At 63.4% G+C, this 18,000-nt stretch overlaps 2 protein-coding genes across 3 annotated transcripts in view; one reads left to right on the top strand and one right to left on the bottom strand.

Moving 5' to 3' along the window:
- Nucleotides 1-3,266, top strand: part of IGHMBP2 (immunoglobulin mu DNA binding protein 2) — a 45,510-nt gene extending 42,244 nt beyond the window's left edge. The window contains exons 14-15 of the mRNA XM_054198274.1: nucleotides 542-726; nucleotides 2,765-3,266. Of these exons, the coding sequence (XP_054054249.1) occupies nucleotides 542-726; nucleotides 2,765-2,962 (383 nt within the window). The 3' untranslated portion in view covers nucleotides 2,963-3,266. The remainder of the gene's footprint in view (nucleotides 1-541; nucleotides 727-2,764) is intronic.
- Nucleotides 3,267-6,517: 3,251 nt separating this feature from the next.
- On the bottom strand, nucleotides 6,518-17,752 carry SYT12 (synaptotagmin 12). 2 transcript variants are annotated; one of them, XM_054199786.1, is made up of 8 exons: nucleotides 17,650-17,752; nucleotides 14,109-14,173; nucleotides 12,341-12,534; nucleotides 11,465-11,857; nucleotides 8,444-8,659; nucleotides 8,226-8,346; nucleotides 7,858-7,991; nucleotides 6,518-7,190 (listed from the first exon to the last, which is right to left on the bottom strand). In XM_054199786.1, exons 2-8 carry the CDS (start codon nucleotides 14,143-14,145, stop codon nucleotides 7,017-7,019), a joined length of 1,269 nt encoding a protein of 422 aa, XP_054055761.1. In that variant the 5' UTR covers nucleotides 14,146-14,173; nucleotides 17,650-17,752; the 3' UTR covers nucleotides 6,518-7,016. The 2 variants fall into 2 exon arrangements, with proteins under 2 accessions (XP_054055761.1, XP_054055762.1); XM_054199787.1 differs by lacking the exon at nucleotides 17,650-17,752 and adding an exon at nucleotides 17,159-17,246.
- Nucleotides 17,753-18,000: the final 248 nt, after the last annotated feature.

The raw sequence follows: 18,000 nt of genomic DNA, 5'->3' as shown, positions 1-18,000 counted from the left end.
GCTGCAGAAATGTGCAGGAGCGTGCGGCAGTTGGCTGCGGCATCTGGGGGAGAGGGGGTTTGGATGCCTGGAGGCACGTTTCTTAAGTCGAAAGAAAAACACTGGGGACCCTTTCCCAGGAAGAGGAGCTCAGGAGTGAGATTGTAGGCTCCCAAATGTAGGCAGAGGGACTGAGGGGGGTACCTGGCGGGCATTGAACGACGTGGCTGCCTCCTAAACGTGGAGGCAGGGGAAAACAGCGGCGGGAGCAGCCGTCCTCCCTGCCAGACACGGCCCCTTCCTCTTCCCCAGCCCTCTCCTAGCAGGGGGAGGCACCCAGGTGTGCTGCGGGGGGGAGCCTCGACCTCTTTGAACGTGGGCCAGAGTTTACTGGCACGATGGGGCTGGTGGGAGCTGAAATCCCAGTTGCTGCAACCGGCAACTCCCTGGCCCTGTGCTGCTTCTCGCCAGCCGGGGCTGTAGCCGCGGGTTGCTGGGGTTTGCTCTCCCCTTCTAAGCAGGGGGTTAAACGGCCGGGTCTCTTCCCCTGTCTTCTCCCCAGGAAAGCCAGCGGTTAAGAGCGGAGCAGGCGGCGTGGCAGAAGAAGATATCGATGCTCTGATTTCTGCTGCCATTAAAGCTGACAACACCTGCGGCTTCCTCCGTTGCAAAGCCAGCGTTACAACCCTGGGACAGCTTTGCCTCCACTGCAACAGGCGCTACTGCCTCAGCCATCACATCCCGGAGGTACGCGTGGGGCCGGGCAGCCTGCCCAGGGGTTTGAGCGCTGCAGGGGCTGGAGAGGAGGAGGATGTGCCAAGCAGCATGGCTCTAACGTGGGAATTTTCCCCATCGAGCTCCCCAGGCAGGATTTCCTTGCAAGGAGTTTAAAGCAGAACCCTCTCTGTCAGAGCTTTTGCTGGGGCTGCGGGTCGAAAGGGCTGCCAGGCGTTACCGCATGGGCTCTGCACACCTCCTCCTGAGAGCTTTTTCTTCCTTCCCCTCTCGCTTTGTGCCCTTCTTTACCGTTCTCTGGCATTTACGCTCCCGGGTCGTGCAGATAAAGCAAGGCGGAGAGGAGAAATGAAGAGGCACGAGCTTAAGGCAGTGACTTGAGGGAGCCTGGCCACTCGATTCCCTCTGGAAGCTGGGGACAAGTCAAGGCCGGAGCCCGCACAGAGCAGTGCTGTGTGCCTGGTTAGCAATTAGGCGCTTCCTTAAGCTGGCTTGGAGCTGAGCTGCTCCACTCTGTGCAGCCCCAGCTTTCGGTCCCCTGCATGCCTGGGGGACAGCAGTCCCGCGGCCTCCTCCGCTCTGCTTTCTTGCGGCAGAGGACCCTCCAGCGGGCATCACAGCAGCCCCGTGCCGTCCTGCGCCTCCGCGGGAGCGGCAGTGCGGTGGCCACTGAACCGACTGCTTCTTCCTTGCTGTTCGTCGTAGCCGCTTGGCAGCCCTTTCCTCCCCAGGTCGGGGAAAGAAGGAAACTAAGCTTAAACCGGTGTCAGGCTTCATCTTTCTGTTTGTGTGCAGAGGCACGCAGGTAAGTTTAAGCCTCCAGGGCTGGCAGGGAGACGCTTCATGGGAAGCTGGCCTCGGGGATGGAGTCCTGCGGGCAGAGCTGACGTGGCGGGGTGGTGGCTGTGACGAGTGCGCAGGCTGAGAGGTGACGATTTCCCATTCAGCCGCAGCCTCCTGCGCCCATCGTCCCTCGTCCTGCATCACCCAGGCATCGCTCTTCGCTGCATGGAGTCTCCCGGAGCTTAGCAACGTTTAGCGAGCTGACCTATAAATCCTCAGCACAGATTTTCCCCTTGTCAAGTCCTATCTGTTTCCATGGCAAAGAATAGTTGTATTTATGGTCATTCACAATCCCGTTGGGATATAAATTTATTTCCTGCAGAATCGCCTCTCCCTGCTGAATTGTAATGAGAACTCCAGTGAGAAACAATTAGAAGGATAAAAATGCACATCAACGAGTTTTTCTTGTTTTTTTAAAGTTCATTTTTTTTCCAGATACGATTATGCCATGATGTGAAATAGCCCGGGACCTCCTGCCCGTGCCTGGCCCTAAGAGGGGCCAGCACATGCCTGGAGCCATCTCAGGGTGGCTGGAGCCCCTGCGCAGGGAGGGTCCCTGTTCAGAAAGAGCTCATGCCCCCCCTTCACAGCCCCCAGCTGCCGAAATCCCCTCCATCCCGTACAGCACAGCACCTACTGCCCGGTCTCAAGTTGGTCTGGAGGGTCTGTCAGCTCCGCAGATGGGTTTTGGAAAAGGTTTGCCTGCACAAAATTAGCATTATGAAGCTTTTTTTACTCCAATACAGCAGACAGATCTAATTACACTAAAGAAGCAGAAATACGGCTAAAAAGGTCTCTCCTTACCTCCCAAGTCACCTTTCTTGTTCACGCCGTTCCCCCCGCGTCACGCGGTATTAGCAGAGAGCAGAACCGGGAGCTCCGGTTTATTTCTCGCTCAGGCGAGAGCCGTGTAAGATCCAGCTCTTCACACGCCGAACCCGCCTTTCCCCCAGGTGTTTAAAGTTTCGGAAGGAAGCACTTAAACCGTCCAAAAGGATGATTTACCTGCTGTGTGGATTCCAGGAGGAGAAAAATTATATTTTGTTCCCTGCTAGAGGAGCTACAAATAAATGGGAGATGGTTTTAGAGGGGTGCAAAGCAGGTGGAAGAGGAATTCCAGGCTCTGGGAGTAAAATCACCTGATTCCCGTACACACAATCGCTGCCCCGTTTCCCGGCTGCCACCGGTGTCTGGTCTCTCTCGGCAGGTTCACGGCTGCGGGGAGAAGGCGAAGGCCCAGGCGCGGCAGAGGATCAGCCGGGAAGGGGTTCTCTATCCCGGGAGCGGCTCCAAAGACAAGTCCCTGGACGCCGCCAGGAGAGCCCAGCTCCAGCGGCGCCTGGACAAGAAGCTCAGCGAACTCACCAGCCAGAGAAAGAGCAAAAAGAAAGACAAGGAGAAATGAAGGATCTGAATACTTCTTTTTTTAACCTTGAAGTCGCAGGTCAGCCTACGTAAACCAAAGATGCTATTAAAGCTACCGGGCTGTGCTGAGCCCGAGAGGAACATGGGAGCTCTCGGTTTTGGGTGGTAGACAGCTTGGAGCCAGCGTGCCTGAATAAATAGTCGCTGGGGCTCCCTAAACCACAGAGCTGAGGGAGGCGGGAGAGCAGCTTTATTTGTCCTGGTTATCCTTATTGACAGAGTAATGGATGTACCCAGAGAGGCTGGAGAACACCAGCAGACGGATATTAAAGCCCCTAAAGCCATCAGCTGTCACTGTCACATTTCTGCCTGCTCCAGTAAAAAGATAAATGTCTGCGAGCAGGAAGGTGGGAGGAACCGAGAACCCCGGGTGACCCTCTCCTCCAGGGAGGATGACTAAGAAAATGGATGCCTCCAGCTCCGTTTTCCCAGTCCGGCAATCCTCCCGGCACGGCTCGGAGTTGGAGTGGATTGGCATGTCCTCACAGCAGCCAGCAAGACCCAAAGTCCTGGGCTGGGTCCCCTCCCCACCACGCAAAGGGGCTGCCGGGGGTGGGCTCAGCCCCACTGCAGGACGTGGCCCTGCTCCGGGGCGTCGTGGGGAGGGCGAGCCCTCGGGTCCTCACCTGGCTGATACCCCGGTGAGCTGCTCAGAACACCCACCCGCTCTCTGGGAGAGCCGCATCCGCTGCCTTGGTCACCACCCTGCTGGGTAGCGCTGGTGAGGGCTCCGCTGTGCCCTTCCCTTCCCCGGCACCTCCCCGTCCCGCCGAGGAGATCTCTTCCCATCCCCCCAGGAGACTCCCCTCTCTTCCCATCCCCCGAGGAGACGCTCCTCTCCTCCCATCCCGCCGAGGAGACTCCCCTCTCTTCCCATCCCCCCGAGGAGACTCCCCTCCCATCCTGCCGAGGAGACGCTCCTCTCCTCCCCATCCCACGGGGGAGACGCTCCTCTCCTCCCATCCCGCCGAGGAGACTCCCCTCTCCTCCCATCCCGCCGAGGAGACTCCCCTCTCTTCCCATCCCACCGAGGAGATGCCCCTCTCCTCCCCATCCCCGGAGGAGACGCTCCTCTCCTCCCCATCCCACGGAGGAGACGCTCCTCTCCTCCCCATCCCACGAAGGAGACGCTCCTCTCTTCCCATCCCACGGAGGAGACGCTCCTCTCTTCCCATCCCACGGAGGAGACGCTCCTCTCCTCCCCATCCCACGGAGGAGACGCTCCTCTCCTCCCCATCCCACGGAGGAGATGCTCCTCTCTTCCCATCCCACCGAGGAGATGCCCCTCTCCTCCCCATCCCCCGAGGAGACGCTCCTCTCCTCCCCATCCCACGGAGGAGACGCTCCTCTCTCCCCATCCCACGGAGGAGACGCTCCTCTCTTCCCATCCCGCCGAGGAGACGCTCCTCTCCTCCCATCCCCCGAGGAGATGCCCCTCTCTTCCCCGTCCCGCCCAGCTCCTTGGAGGCCGGTGTCCACAGCAGCGAGGACAGGGTACGGCCGTACGAGCTTTGCGCAGCTCCCCAGGCAGGGGGAGGTGGGTGCTGAGCATCGCCCGTCCCTCCTGGAGCCTCTCCCTGCTCCCATACCCCCCTGCTCATCCGTCTCCCACGGTGTCTTCTGCCTGCTGATGCTCCTCTCCAAAGCACCTCCCCAGCCATCCCCAGCCCCCTGCCCCATCCTCCGCTTGCCGGCTCCAAGAGGCACCGATGCATCGCACAGTACCCGTAACCCCCCGAGCAATACCTCAAGCAGCCACGTTTTGTGCCCAGGGTGGGACACGCAGGCCCCAGGATGAAGGAAAAGGTGCTGAGATGCCTCCACAGGGGAATGGCTGGAGAGGGGCACGGTAAAAAGCCCCAAACCACACGTGGCCCATCGTTCTGGGGCTGAGCGCCGCAGACCTTGCCCACCGGTGATTCCAGCAGCAGTGGAAGGCACCCCCCTCCTCCTCACCCCCCTCCTCCTCACCCTCCTCCTCCTCAACCCCCTCAGCAGTTTGCAGGGGCCGCACGACAGCCCAGCGACCTCTTCCCAAACAGTAGATGAGGGAGCCAAGAAGCAAATTTTCCCCCAGGTCTCAGCGTGTGTCAGTACAGACTGCGGACACCTTCACAAAAACCCTTCCTCGCCCTTCAGCAAACCTCGTCCTTCAAAACCCCTCCATTTGCAGCCCCGCTCCCGGGCAAACCCGGCCTGTCTGCCGCTTCCACCGCTCCCGGCATCGCTTGGCTCCTGCCTCCGGGCCCGGGGCCGGCCGCACGTCAGCCCGCGGAGCCATGGCACCGGCTCGCACCGCAGCAGATGGGACGTCAGGGCTCCTGGAGGGAAGGTGGGGAGCAGGAGGAGATGGAACACGGGAGGAGAAAACCTGTGCCTGGGCGAGCGGCTGGGCGTCTGCAGGGGAAGAGCCAGAGCGGGGGCTGCGGAGGGGGGGACGCACCAGAAATGGCGGTTTCCTCCCCAAACGAAGGCCGGGCAGAGAAGGCAGATGCGCAGAAAGGAGAACCCCAGCTGGGGGTACCGCCACGGCGCCACCTTTCCTCAGGGATAAACGGCTCGTTCATGGTTTTTTCCCTTCTCAAATCCTTCAAGCGAGCACATCCCCGACCGTGCTCACCCCGTGGCACCGGCGCTCCGGCAAACACCCAACCAGCCCCAAACAGCCCCAGATTTCCCTGCCTGGCTTTCCACCAGCACGCTGCGGGCAGAGGAAAGCCAAGGCTCCCGTGCGAGCGAGGGATGCGTCCCCGGGGCATCCTCTGCCCGGCAGCCCGTGCCGCCGGGGAGCTCCATCGCACCCGCCCTCCGTCACCCTCCGGGAGCCCTCGGCTCCCCCACAAACCCCAAACCTCCCCCGGGGGCTGGGCCTTGCTCCCACGAGCTGACAGGAGCCAAAGAGCTTCTTCCCCTCCCTTCCCCCTGAAACAGGAGTTGGGCTTAAAAATTATTAAACTGGGGCTCGTTCATGGCTGCCTTCGGCCACGGGGCCAAGGCGTTCCCTTCTGCGCCCGGATTTCGGAAACAACGAGTGAGCTTTGGGGTGAGCAGGTCACAGCGTGACGCCGGGGGCTGTAAGAACCAGTCCCCAGGCGCGGGATTTGTGTCGAGGGAGCAGGAATTTGCCGCGCCGTTACCAGCAGCCCTGAGGGTCCCTTCAGCTGGGCAAAGGGGCCGGGGGCAGGGCGGGAAGAAGCTGCCCCCGACCACGTTGGACCTTTCGGGGAGGACTCTCACCCCAGATCTGACCTGGCTGAAAAACCACTCGCCCAGTCCAGGCCCCTGCGCAGGCAGCAGAGAGACGGGCAGAGATTTACTCTGCGCGAAAAAAGATGGAAGGAAAAAACCCATATATAATAACAATTTCTTTTTCTCCTGTTATTTCTCCCTTTTTCCTTCTCATCGGAAACGTTTCAGCCCCGGTGCAATATAACCAAAATCCCTCCGAAACCCAACAGAAAAACCACACACGCCGAGAGAAACCACGCCGTGCCAGCACTTTATCGTCCCCCTCTCCATTTTCCACCCTGGCATTTTATCGTCCCCCCTCTCCATTTTCCACCCCCGTTTGAGCAAAAACCGCCTTCCAAAGAAACCCACCCCCTCCCTCGCCGGGAGCTCTGCAGGTCCCCGTTGGAGGCAGCACCCACTCCGGGTGCCGCCGGAGAGCGGGCGGGATGCTCGGGAGCACGGCTGGCGGCCGGGCAGCGTTTTGGGGAGGTTGCTGCTGGTTTCGGTCCATTTGAGGGGAGGGCTCCTTTCTCGGGGTGGGGGGGAAAGGCGCGTTTTGCAGCCCCCAGCGCATGCGAGGGCGACCCGGGGTGGGCAGAGCCGCGGCCGAGGAGCTGCTCCGTCCGCCGCGTGTTTCGGCAGCACGACGCTGCGGCCGGTGCCCGTCCTGCGCTGCGAAGTCCGGCTCAGCCCCCACCCGGCCGCCAACGCCGCGTGTCGTGGCTGCTTCGGCCAAGCCCCCGCTGTCCCCGGGGCAGAGCCGGTGCCGGGGCGCAGCACCCTGGGCTCCCCCCGACGGCAGCTCAGTTTCTGCGGAGCGGGTGCCACATGGAGACGGGCTTCCTCAGCGTGGCCAGCATCTGGTTCCAGTGGGTGATGCCCATCCCGCTGGTTGCCGGGCCGATGAGGACGTGGCCCGTGTTGTCGGCGCGGCCGTCCTCGCCGCACTCGGCCACCGTCACCCGCAGGGACAGGTCCTGCCGGGGAGCGCGGGGCCGTCACGACCGTCCTGCTCAGAGCAGTCGCTGCACTGCTGGCGCCGACCCCCCATATATACGTATCCCCCCCCGCCCAGCCACGCGCACACAGACGTGCCCCCAGTACCAACCCATACTGCACCCCCCCTACAGCCCCCACCCCCCCAATACACACCCACCAGAACAGCTGTGCCCCATACGCACACATCCCCTATACCCCCACCCCACAAATACACATCCCCCCACAGCCACCCCCCGCACCTGGAAACTCTGCACGCCCACCCCCATACAGAACCATACCCCGTGCGCGTACGTCTGCGGCACCCCCCACCGTACTTACACATGCCCCCGCTTTCCCCACGTCCCCCAAACCCACATACGCACCCGTCTGCGCACACAACCACGCCCCACGCGCATGCGTCCCCCATAGCCCCCAACCCACGCGTACGCATCCCCCCCCCAACAGCCATCCCCCGTACGTGCACCCCCCACCCATCCCCCAAACCATACATACACACATACGGCCCCCACCCCACAGCTCCTACGGTCCCCCAGAGCCCCTCACACCCAGGGAGCCCCCACTAGCGCAGGGACTTGGGGATCTGGAGGAGCGATGGGATGTGCACCCCCCCCGCAGCAGGGATGTGCCCCCGAAGCCGGGACAGACCTGGAGCACGATGGCCGGCACCGAGAAAATCATGGCCTCGTTGAACACGGGGTTGGTGTCGTCCCTCTTCACCGCCGTCTTCTTCTTGCTGATCTTCCTCCCGTCCTGCAGCAGGTACACCTTGACAAAGGGATCTGCTCGGGGTGGGGGGGGAGAAAAAAAACAGGGGTCAGTCCTGCGTTTCCCCCTGCGACATGGAGAAAGCGGGGGAAACCACCTGTGGGGACCTTCCCGGGAGGGTCTGTCCCCCATGGGAGCCGCTCCAACAAATACCCGCGTAGGGTGGTAGGGTAAACCGGGATGGAAGCCCACCTCCAGCCCGCAGGAGACCAGGAGTCCCCTGTGCCCGCCCGGCATCCCCCGTTCACCTGCCGTCACTTTGCCGTTGGTCCACACGAGGTTCTTGGCTTTGACCACCACCACCGTCAGGCGCTCGGCCGTGGGCAGGTAGCTCAGGGAGAGCAGGATCTCCCCCACCGTGTCCACCGCCTGCGGCACACAACCTCCCGTCACCCATCGGCCCCAGCCCGGAGGGAGGAGAAACCCTGAAAACCTGGGTGGGAGACGGACCCCCCCCCCCGCTCACCTTGTTCGTGTCCTGCAGGTAGAGCCAGGCGTTGAAGGGACGCGTGGCCAGGTCCAGGTCGGAGAGCTTGAGCTCGGCCACGCCGGTGCTGACGCTCCTCTCGTCCTCGTCGATGCCGAAGACGGAGAAGCGCAGGCTGTTCTCCTCCAGCGCCGCCGGGTCCAGCGGGATGGAGAAGCGCTCGTCGAAGGCCACGGCGTAGGCGCTCCGCTGAATCTGCCGCGGGGAAGAGGGGGGGAATTGCCTCGGTACCCCCCGGGCTTTGGGGGCCATGTCCAAGATCGGCCCTGTTCCTCTTGTGGGAACTGCAGGGAGCGCGTGGCTTTGGGGTGGCGAGGGCAGGGCGTCCCCCGGCCCCCGCGGGGAGGAAGGTTGTTTCCCACCTGAGCGCAGCAGCCGCTCAGCAGCTGGGGCAGGAAAGAGGAGCCACGACCTGCACTTTGCCCGTTAATTCTTTTAATTCCAAATTTCAGGCTGGTCCGGTGCTCTCGGACGCCAGCTCCGCCGCTGCGGGCTGCAGGACTCGGCCAAGGTGTTGCCCCCAGCCCCGTGCCGAGCCGAAGGGCTCCACAGCCCCCCAGCGCGACAAACGGGGACGACGGTTTTTGCCAGACGCCGTCTCCACGTCACGCCATCCACCGGGAGCCCAGGCGGGAGCAGCTCCCGGGGCCCATCCCGCAGGGTGCCGGTCGCCGCCCGCTCCCAAAGTGCCGGTGAGGGGAACTGCTCCGAAATCACGGCTGTAGAGACCGGGATTTTTCCTACTCCAGCCCCATTTCTTTCGGCATCCAAGGTACCACCCACAAGTCAGGGTTGTGTCCTGCAAGGAAGCCTGGTGCCCCCGTGGGATGGAAGCTGCAGCCTTGGACGGCGTGGGGCAAAGCGGAGCCGCCAGCTCCCCGCTCCCCATCCTGGCGGAAGGAAAGGGACCCTGCGGCGGGAGTCGGGGCTCAGTCCTGAACCCAACGGGCTTCGGCACCCCCAGAGCACCCGGACGCCCCGGGAGCGGTGGGGAGACGGTTCGTCTCATCCCTCTCACATCTGTCCGTCCGCTCCCCCACGTGCTCCATCACAGAATCCCAGACTGTCCGGGGTTGGAAGGGCCCTCTGGAGACCATCCCACCCAACCCCCTGCCAGAGCAGGTCACCCACAGCAGGTGATGATGAAGGGATGAAGGAGACGAAGCCGCTCACCCGGCGGGACCTTCCATCACCCCCTTCCCAGGCTCTGCCGTCGGACACCTCCCACCCCCCGAGTCCCCACGGGATCAGAGCACCTCCATGGGAAAAGCGGATTTTCAGCTCTCTGCCTCACAGCACCCCAGTCTGTCTGTCCGCCTGCAGCCGACGTCAGATTTTGGGGGCTCTCTGGTACAACAGAAACGCTACCTGCTGGGTACAACCCCAAACCTGCGCAAGGGCTGTAAAGCACTAAAGGAAAAGAGGCGAATGGGTCTTTACGACTCGTCTCAGAACAGCAAAAGAGGGTAAATAGCGCTGGTGAATTATAAATAATGATGCTAAATAATAGATATCTCCAGAGCATAAATAAAGAGCCTGATCTTTGGATAGAAAAATGGTCTTAAAAGGGCGCTGTGGAAATACTGTAAAGGCAGCGGTTTTTGTGCTGGCTGGAGCGCTACCCGCGCCCCCAGGGAAAGGTTTCACCGGTGGGATGAAGCTTCCTGCTCCTCTCCGGAATATCCTGATTAAATCAACCCGGCTGCCCCCGAGCTTTGCAAAAAGCAGCTGCTGAAGGAAAACTGAGGCTCCTGCTTTCCGAGAGCAGCTTTTACGGTGCTCAAAAAGGGAGGTTTTTCCCCCAAACCACCCCTGGTTCTGGCCCTCCGGTGCCAGGGCAGCGCCTGCACCTTTGGTGGGGAGGGGAATCGTGGTGGCCACCGCGGGGGAGATGACGGTGGGTGCTGCCGTCAGGCTTCGTTAGGGCGAGTCGAGCGCGTGGGGACACATCCTGACGCCGGCAACCTGTGCCCAAAACGCCGCCTTCTCCCCAAATCCTGCCCCAGAGCGTTCCCTCCACCTCCCACAGCGTCCCCGGCCCCGCCGCAGGGAGAGGAGAGCGGGAATCAGAGAGTCATGGAGCTGCCCAGGCTGGGAGGGACCTTTCAGACCGTCGGGTCCAACCACCAACCCAACGCTGCCAAACCCACCACGACCCCACGTCCCTCAGCACCGCGTCTGCCCGGCTTTGAAATCCCTCCAGGGATGGCAACTCCACCACTGCCCTGGGCAGCCTCTTCCAATGCTCGACAACCCTTTCGGTGTCAAAATTGTTCCTAACATCCGTCCTAAACCTCCCCTGGCGCAACTTGAGGCCGTCTCCTCTTGTCCCATGGCCTGTTCCTTGGGAGAAGAGACCGACTCCCCCTGGCTGTCCCCTCCTTTCAGGGAGCTGTAGAGAGCGAGAAGGTCTCCCCTCAGCCTCCTCCTCTCCAGGCTGAACACCCCCAGCTCCCTCAGCCGCTCCTCACCAGACTCCTGCTCCAGACCCCTCACCAGCTCCTCTGCCCTTCTCTGGACACGCTCCAGCCCCTCAAGGTCGTTTTTTGTGGTGAGGGCCCCAAAACTGGACACAGCCCTCGAGAGGGGGCCTCCCCAGTGCCCAGTACAGGGGGACGGTCCCTGCCCCATTCCTGCTGGCCACACTTCCCAACACAGGCCAGGGTGCTGCTGGCCTTGGCCACCTGGGCAAAACTTGCCTCAAGCCACGCTCAGGGACAACAAAGCCATCACACGTCCCAGTCAAGAGGGAGAAATTTCTGCCTCTGCTGGGCCTCCGATGGACAAACCCACCTGGGACTCCCCCGACACCACAGAACGCTGAACCCCCCGCCCAGGGCTCCACAAATGCCGAGCCAACAGCACCCGCCCCGACGCGTGCGGAGCCCCCGACTCCCGGAGCCCCCCACTGCCCTGGGAGCTCGGCCAAGGGACGCTGATGCCCAAAGCGACGCCAGGAGCACGCGGGGGTTTCGTGCCATGGGGGTGCGAGGGGCTCACCCGGGAGATGCCGACGATCTGCTCGGCCGGGAGCAGGCTGATGCGCATGAAGCAGGACTCGAAGCGAGTGTCCTCCTTCTCCAGCAGGTCCTTGCCCTGCAGCAGCGTCACGTGCAGGGTGGCCGCCTTCCCGTCGTACTCCATGGAGACCTCCACCTGCCCCACCGTGAAATCCTGCCCGAAGTTGTTCCCGATGGAGGAGATGGAGCTGAGGGAGTCGGCCGAGATGGATTTCTTCAAGGGGCCGTAGTGGGCCAGGCCCAGGTCCCTGCCCATCAGCTCCAGGCTGCCCAGCTCCGTGATGCTCTCGAAGGTCTCGTCCGCCCGCAGGCTGCTCTTGCGGATGGGTGAGGTTTTATCCGGCGCCTTCTGCGAGCCCGCGGCCAGCCCCCGCTGCCAACAGGGAAAGGAAAACCAGGTGGTGCCGCCCCCGAGCTCCGTGGGGGACAGCTGGGATTCACCAGCACCTTTCTGGCCGCCGTAGAGCCCCCGCTCGGCCTCGAGCTGCCGCGGCAGCAAACCCCACAGAATCACAGAAACTTCAGAGTTGGGAGGGACCTCTAGAGATCATCTAGTCCCACTCCCCTGCTAGAGCAGGATTGCCTAAAGCACATCCCTCAGGGCTGCATCCAGGCGGGTCTTGAAAGTCCCCAGAGAAGGGGACTCCACACCCTCCCTGGGCAGCCTGTTCCAGGGCTCTGTCACCAACCCCGCGCCTCCCGCGCTCCCCAGCCCCCTGCACGGATCCCCCCAAACCCTCCCGCAGCACCAGGTCACCACCGGGGGCTTGTCCCCCGCAGCGAGAGGATGCTGGTGACGTTTTTGCCCCTCATTTCACCAAGGGAAAGGAGGCGAGCCAAACTTTTGCCCTTTTACCTTGTGTTTGACGTCGGAATACGCCGCCCCGTACTTTTGCTCCAGGTACCGGTAGTCGTAGTTGGGGAAGGGGGAAGGCGCGGGGTAGCCGCCGGAGCGCCAGAGCTTCCAGAGGTTGACGGCGGCGATGCCCAGCAGCGCCAGGGCGCCGGCGGCGTAGATGCCCATCTCCCAGCGCGGCGGGCTGGTGGCCACTGCGAGGGGACGAGAGCCACCGTCAGCCGGCCGCGGGCCCAGGGCACAGGCTCCATCCTCTGCTGCCAAAACCTCAGCTCTAAGCGATGAGGATGGGCCAAAGGGGGGGGATATGGATATAACCCCAGCGTCCCACTTGGGCAGGGGGCGAGCGGCGTCAGGCAGCAGCTTTGCGAGACAAAAAATAGGAGAGCCCTCGCTTTGCTGCCCTGGGGGGTGAAGCGCGCACGGATTTCAGCCCCTGTTCCCCAGCAAACATGGAAAATCAGAGAGTGGCTGCGTCACCCCTGGGGTGCTGGGGAGTCCCTTCCCCAGCTGCGGATCCATCCCGCTCCCCAAGGCTCTCCGTGCATCCGCATCGCCCTCTCCCACCCCCCGGAACCCCCCGCTGCCGCCGGGCTCCCCGCGGGCTGGGGACGCCAGGAAAATCCAGAAACAGGGAGGAAAAAAAAAACCAAAACAAACCACCCCAAAACCCAAAGCAAAAGCCTGTGGAAACAGGGGAACCCCCCCCAGGGCGCTGCCGAGGCGGCGCGGCGTGGGGGGAGCCCGGGGAGCGGGGGGGACGCCGCAGCCCCGCGATGGTTCGGTGAGCGGCGGCTGCTGCATTGCGCCAGCCTCCATCGAGCAGCCACGGCCCCAGCGCCGGCCGCGCAGCGGAACGCGCCGAAAAGGGGAGGAGAACAAACGAAAAAGAAAAAGGTTTCTCATGGCAGCGCGTCGCCAGGAGCCCCCCCTCGTCACGCCGCCGCGCTCCCCGCTTCAGCAGCGGCGCCGGAGGCCAGAAGCAGCCCAAGGCGGGAGAGCTCCGACCACCCATCGGAGCAGGGGGACATCCCGCTGCCCCCCACCCCGGCAGCACCCAGCGAAGGGACGCGTCAGACAGAACCAACCGTTCGCAGCCAAAACGCCTCATTTTAATCCCTTCCCAGGGCCACCGGCAGCCCAGAGGGATCCCGAGGGTTAAAGCCTCGGGGCAGGAGCCAGGTCCTGCTTCCACCCCCCAGCCCAACCCCTGACGGTCAGCAAAGGGCTGCGATTTGGGCGATTCGTCCCAGGTCAGCAAAGGGCTGCGATTTGGGCGATTCAGCAAAGGGCTGCGATTTGGGCGATTCAGCAAAGGGCTGCGATTTGGGCGATTCGTCCCCGCAGCCCCGGCGAAGGGCGCCGGGGAGGTGCTGCCGCTCTCCGGGGCGCTCCCGCACACAGAGGCTCTCGGTGCGTCCCGCTCCAAGGAGTTCACGCGCTCCTGCTGCGGCAGGGGGGCAAAATGGGGGCAAAATAGCCCTTTACTGGCTCCTACTTCTGAACAACTCCAGGTACAAACCCCAGCTCTGCTGGAAACCCGCACCCAACTCATACCTGCCCATTTTCTAGGAAGACTGTTGGAAAGCCCAGGGTTTTTAAGGGTTTTACCCTTGCGTTGGGAAATTGAACCCGCCTGGCCATGCCGCAGAGGGGGGCTCCTGCAGAAAGCAGCTCAGATCGGCGTCTCCCCCCCGAGAGCAGCTCGGCGTGACCCCACCAGCTCAGCCCCCCAGACCCGTCCCCGAGCTCCCTCGGGGGTACTCACCGCTCGCGCGGTACCTGCTGACGTGGCCGTCGTCCATGGCAAACGCTCCCCGCTAGCGGGACAGCCTGCAATGCGTGAGACAGCGAGTTAGGACGAAGGGGGAACATTCGAACAATAGCTGCCTTCTGATGGTTTTAGCGGGGACGCCGAAGAGCCGCTGCCCCTCCATGGCTCCCAGCCTCGGCTGCTCTCCCGGGCACAGGGCAAACGTGGCCACAGCATCCCAACCCCTGACTAAAGCACCTCAGGCACCGACAGCGGGGCTGCAGCAGGGACTGAGCCCCCCCGGGACACGGGAGAGTCACCACACCGAGACGCAGAGCCGCACGATTTACCTCGACAGTACTTAAGGGGTGACATTTTCTATCGCTCTCTGTGTGGACGTCTCCCCTCCAGGAGTCCTTTAAGCCCTTTGCTGCATTTCTAATCTCTTTTCCAGCTGAAATCGTGCCTTTGCCTTCCGCGGCGTCCCCCAGCCTGACCCAGGGGCCGCTCAGTGCCCGCGGCTTGCAGAGCAGCCCGGTGTCTGGGTCGCTGCGGGGTTTGGATGATGCCGCTCCCTGAGAATCGATTCCTGCCGTGGGGAAGCTCCGCCACCCTCCTCCCCGCAGGGCTTTTCCCGGGTGAGTCGGACGCAAGATCCATCCTCGAGGCGAGGAGGCTGCTCATCCCAGCCCTCCCGGCGCGCGATGCCAGAGGGGATTCATCCCAGCCAGGTAGTCCCCGCTGTGCAGATGGGGTCTGGGATCCCCCGCAAGCTCCCAGCGAGCAAATCCAATGGGAACCGGGCCAGCACCCCCTCCGTGGTACCCGGCGTCTGTGCCGGGAGATCACGGACCACACTCCACTGCTGGGATCCCACAGACACGCCTTCAGCGCCGCACTGAAAATGCCCCGCTGTCCCCATGGGAGCTCCCCCAAACCCCCCCAAAGCAAAACTCGCGCCCCCCAGAGCCCAGCTGCGACGGGGGAGGAAGAGCGGGACTTGCCTGGGCTGGACGGACGCTGGATATTTGGGTACCACCTTCCAGCTCACCTCGGGCGCTCCCAGACTCAGGCACTGTGGAGGCGATCGACCCCCCCAGAACCATCCAGCCTCGGATTTTAATAGGCAGAGGTGGACAACGCAGGGCGTTAGAGCATAAAATACCAGCCACACCGGCCCGATGTGGCTGGGGGACCCCTCTGCGAGGGCCACACGGTCCACCCTTGGGGGAACTGCAGGAGGAAGGTTTTTTCCTAAATGTAATGGGGTCACTACCCCGAAACGGCAGCAAGGCTGTGACGGGGCTGGGACGTGCCCATCTCGCCCCAGCCTCTTTCCGCAGACATAAACCTCTGCGTGCAACACAGAAACACTCACTAAAATCTTGGCTGAGAACGTGCTAAACTCGTGTCATGTACGGACTGAGCTCAGCTTAAGGGACACTTTGCTGTTTAGTGCCGGAAATCCCCACTGACATCTTAATAGCGCGACATTACAGAGATTTACCCAAACCAGCCTCTTCATGTCCTGAAAAAACACCCGCCTGACTGAGGGGCTCCATTTCTTTCCATGTTTCCTGCTGGGGTTTTTTAGGATGAAAATAGAGAAGTTTTCAGGACCAACTTCCTCTGCAGCAGGGCAAACGTCCCTTTTAAAAACCCTCCATTTCTTTCCAATCTTGTTTGGAAATTAGAAGGAATTTCCAGTTTTCCGTTTCTTCCAAAGCTTTTCCCCCCCAAAACATCCTTTTCCAAGGAGCTCTAAGCAGCAGCTTCCCCAGATCTCCAAGGCATCACCCCAAGAGATACGGAGCGACCGCAGTGCTCGGCGCAGGAATGGAATTAGGCGGCGTTTTCCTACGAGCAAAATAACGCCAGCCTTTCCCCAGCGAGCAGGGAAGGCGCGAGGCGCTTGGGGAAGGGAGTTCTTGCACTCGATGTTAACTAAGCTCTTCCCTGCCAGCGTTCCGCTGGGATGCTCCGTCATCCCCCCGACCCGCCTGTCAGATCCCTCCCTGGGAAGTCAAACGTGAGGGATGAGGAGGGGACAGGCACCGGTGACACAGGGACGCTGCTTTTTCCCCAGGGAGACCTGGAGGCCCGGCCGAGCCCCGCTCGGAGGGTGCTGAGCCCCCTCCGCCCCCGCAGCGTCCCCCTGCCGAGGGGATAAAACAGCTCGATGTGGGGAGAGAAACAGCCACGAAGCCCCGCAGCCCCTCTGGAAGACGGGGGGCTCCCCCCAGGCTTAGGGGGGGGTTGACACCTCGATGCTGCTTTTGGCATCGTGACCGTCAGGGGCCCGAAGCAGCTCACACAGAAACCCCGGCTGCCGGTCCCAGAGCACCCGGACAGACGCGGGTACGGCCCCCGCCATGCTGACCCCCCCCCCCCCGGGCACGCTGCAACCCCCAAATGTCCCAGTGCAAGTCATAAAGCCCAGCAGCGATCTCCGTGTCCATCCCTTCCTTCTCGCCCTAACCCGGACACCAACGCCTGGATTCACCAGGTACCTGAGACCGGGCACAACTCTTCCCACTGGTGAGCCCGGCCTCCAGCAGTACCCCCCCGCTCCCCCGGCACCGGCACGCACCATCCCGGCTCCCAGCGGGGCTTTCCCAGCCTTCCCCATCCCTCTCCTCCCTGCCGGAGGGGAAAAGCCCCTCCATCCGCCAGGCAGAGAGGCGGGATGGAGCCTGCTGCTGGCGGCTTCGTCAAAAAAAAAACCAAAACACCAACCACGCTCAAAAGCCCCCCCAAAACCACCCCAAACCAAATAAAACATCCAAAACTTGACAGAGGACGAGGGTCGGGGCTCTGTCCCCCATCTACGCTCGCCCCTCGCCCTCCCCGTCCTGCCAGCCGAGCCGCAGGGACGAAGCGGCCGCCCCCCCCCCCCCCCCCCCCGCCCCGCAGACGCACAGCGCGGGCACTAAGCGATGCCCCGATCCCCCCCGATTTCCACCCAAAGCCCCCGCACCGTCCCGCACCTCCCACGGCGGAGGCCGGGCCCGGGGAACCCCCGCACCCCCCCCGGATGCTCCCCGAGGCTCCCGGCTGCGCTTTACCTGGGCGGGCGACGAAGGCGGCGACCGGGAGGGGGCCCCCCCCGAGCCCCCCGGCATTGGCCGAGCAGCGGCAGCGCCTTCGCTCCGGGCCGGCCCCGACGGGGGAGAAACGCAGCGATCCCCGAGCGACCCCGGCCGGGGGCGGCAGCCGGTCCCGAGCGGGGGGGGGGGGGGGCCGCAGCGCCCGAGCGCGGCTCCTGGATCCCAGCAGCGCCCCCCCCCGCCGCGATGGGGGCCGGGCCGGGATGCTCCGCCGCAGGAGGCTGGGGATCCGGGCTCGGCTGCCAGGCTCTGCCCCCTCCTTTCCCCCGGAGCCGCGGCGGCGCCTCCCGCTCACTGCTGCAATGAGCCGGCCGGTCTCTGCACCCCCCGGGCTCTCCGAGCTGGCCAGATCCCCCCCCGGGGTTTTGCTCTATCCCAGCCCAAAGCCCCTGGCAAAGCCGGGGAGGAGAAGCGCCCCCCCCCCCACACCCCCGGGAAGCGTTTCCCACCTGGTTGTGCCGCCGGGGGCCGGCGGAGGGACAGAGCGGCCGCCGCTCCCCGCCTACCGCCGCTGCCGGGCGGGCACCGGCACCGCCATGGCCCGGGGCTGGCGAGGGGGCGGCTCCGCTCGCCCGCCGGGGCGGCCGGGGACTGCGGGGGGGAGTGCGGGGCCCCGCAAGCTGCCAACTTTCCGCGGGAAGTTGCCGTAAACCAACCCTCCCCCCGCCCCCCCCCCCCAAAAAAAACCCCACCCCAAATCCAACCCCCCAGGGCGGAGCAGGGCCGCTGCCGCCCCCCCGGAGCCCCCGCTGGGTGCGGGCAGCCCCGGGCACACAAAGGCGAACGCGAACCGCCCCCGC

This window comes from Rissa tridactyla, chromosome 4 (assembly GCF_028500815.1).
Source record: "Rissa tridactyla isolate bRisTri1 chromosome 4, bRisTri1.patW.cur.20221130, whole genome shotgun sequence".
Taxonomy (NCBI): Eukaryota; Metazoa; Chordata; class Aves; order Charadriiformes; family Laridae; genus Rissa; species Rissa tridactyla.
This window is presented reverse-complemented; position numbering and strand designations above follow the sequence as displayed.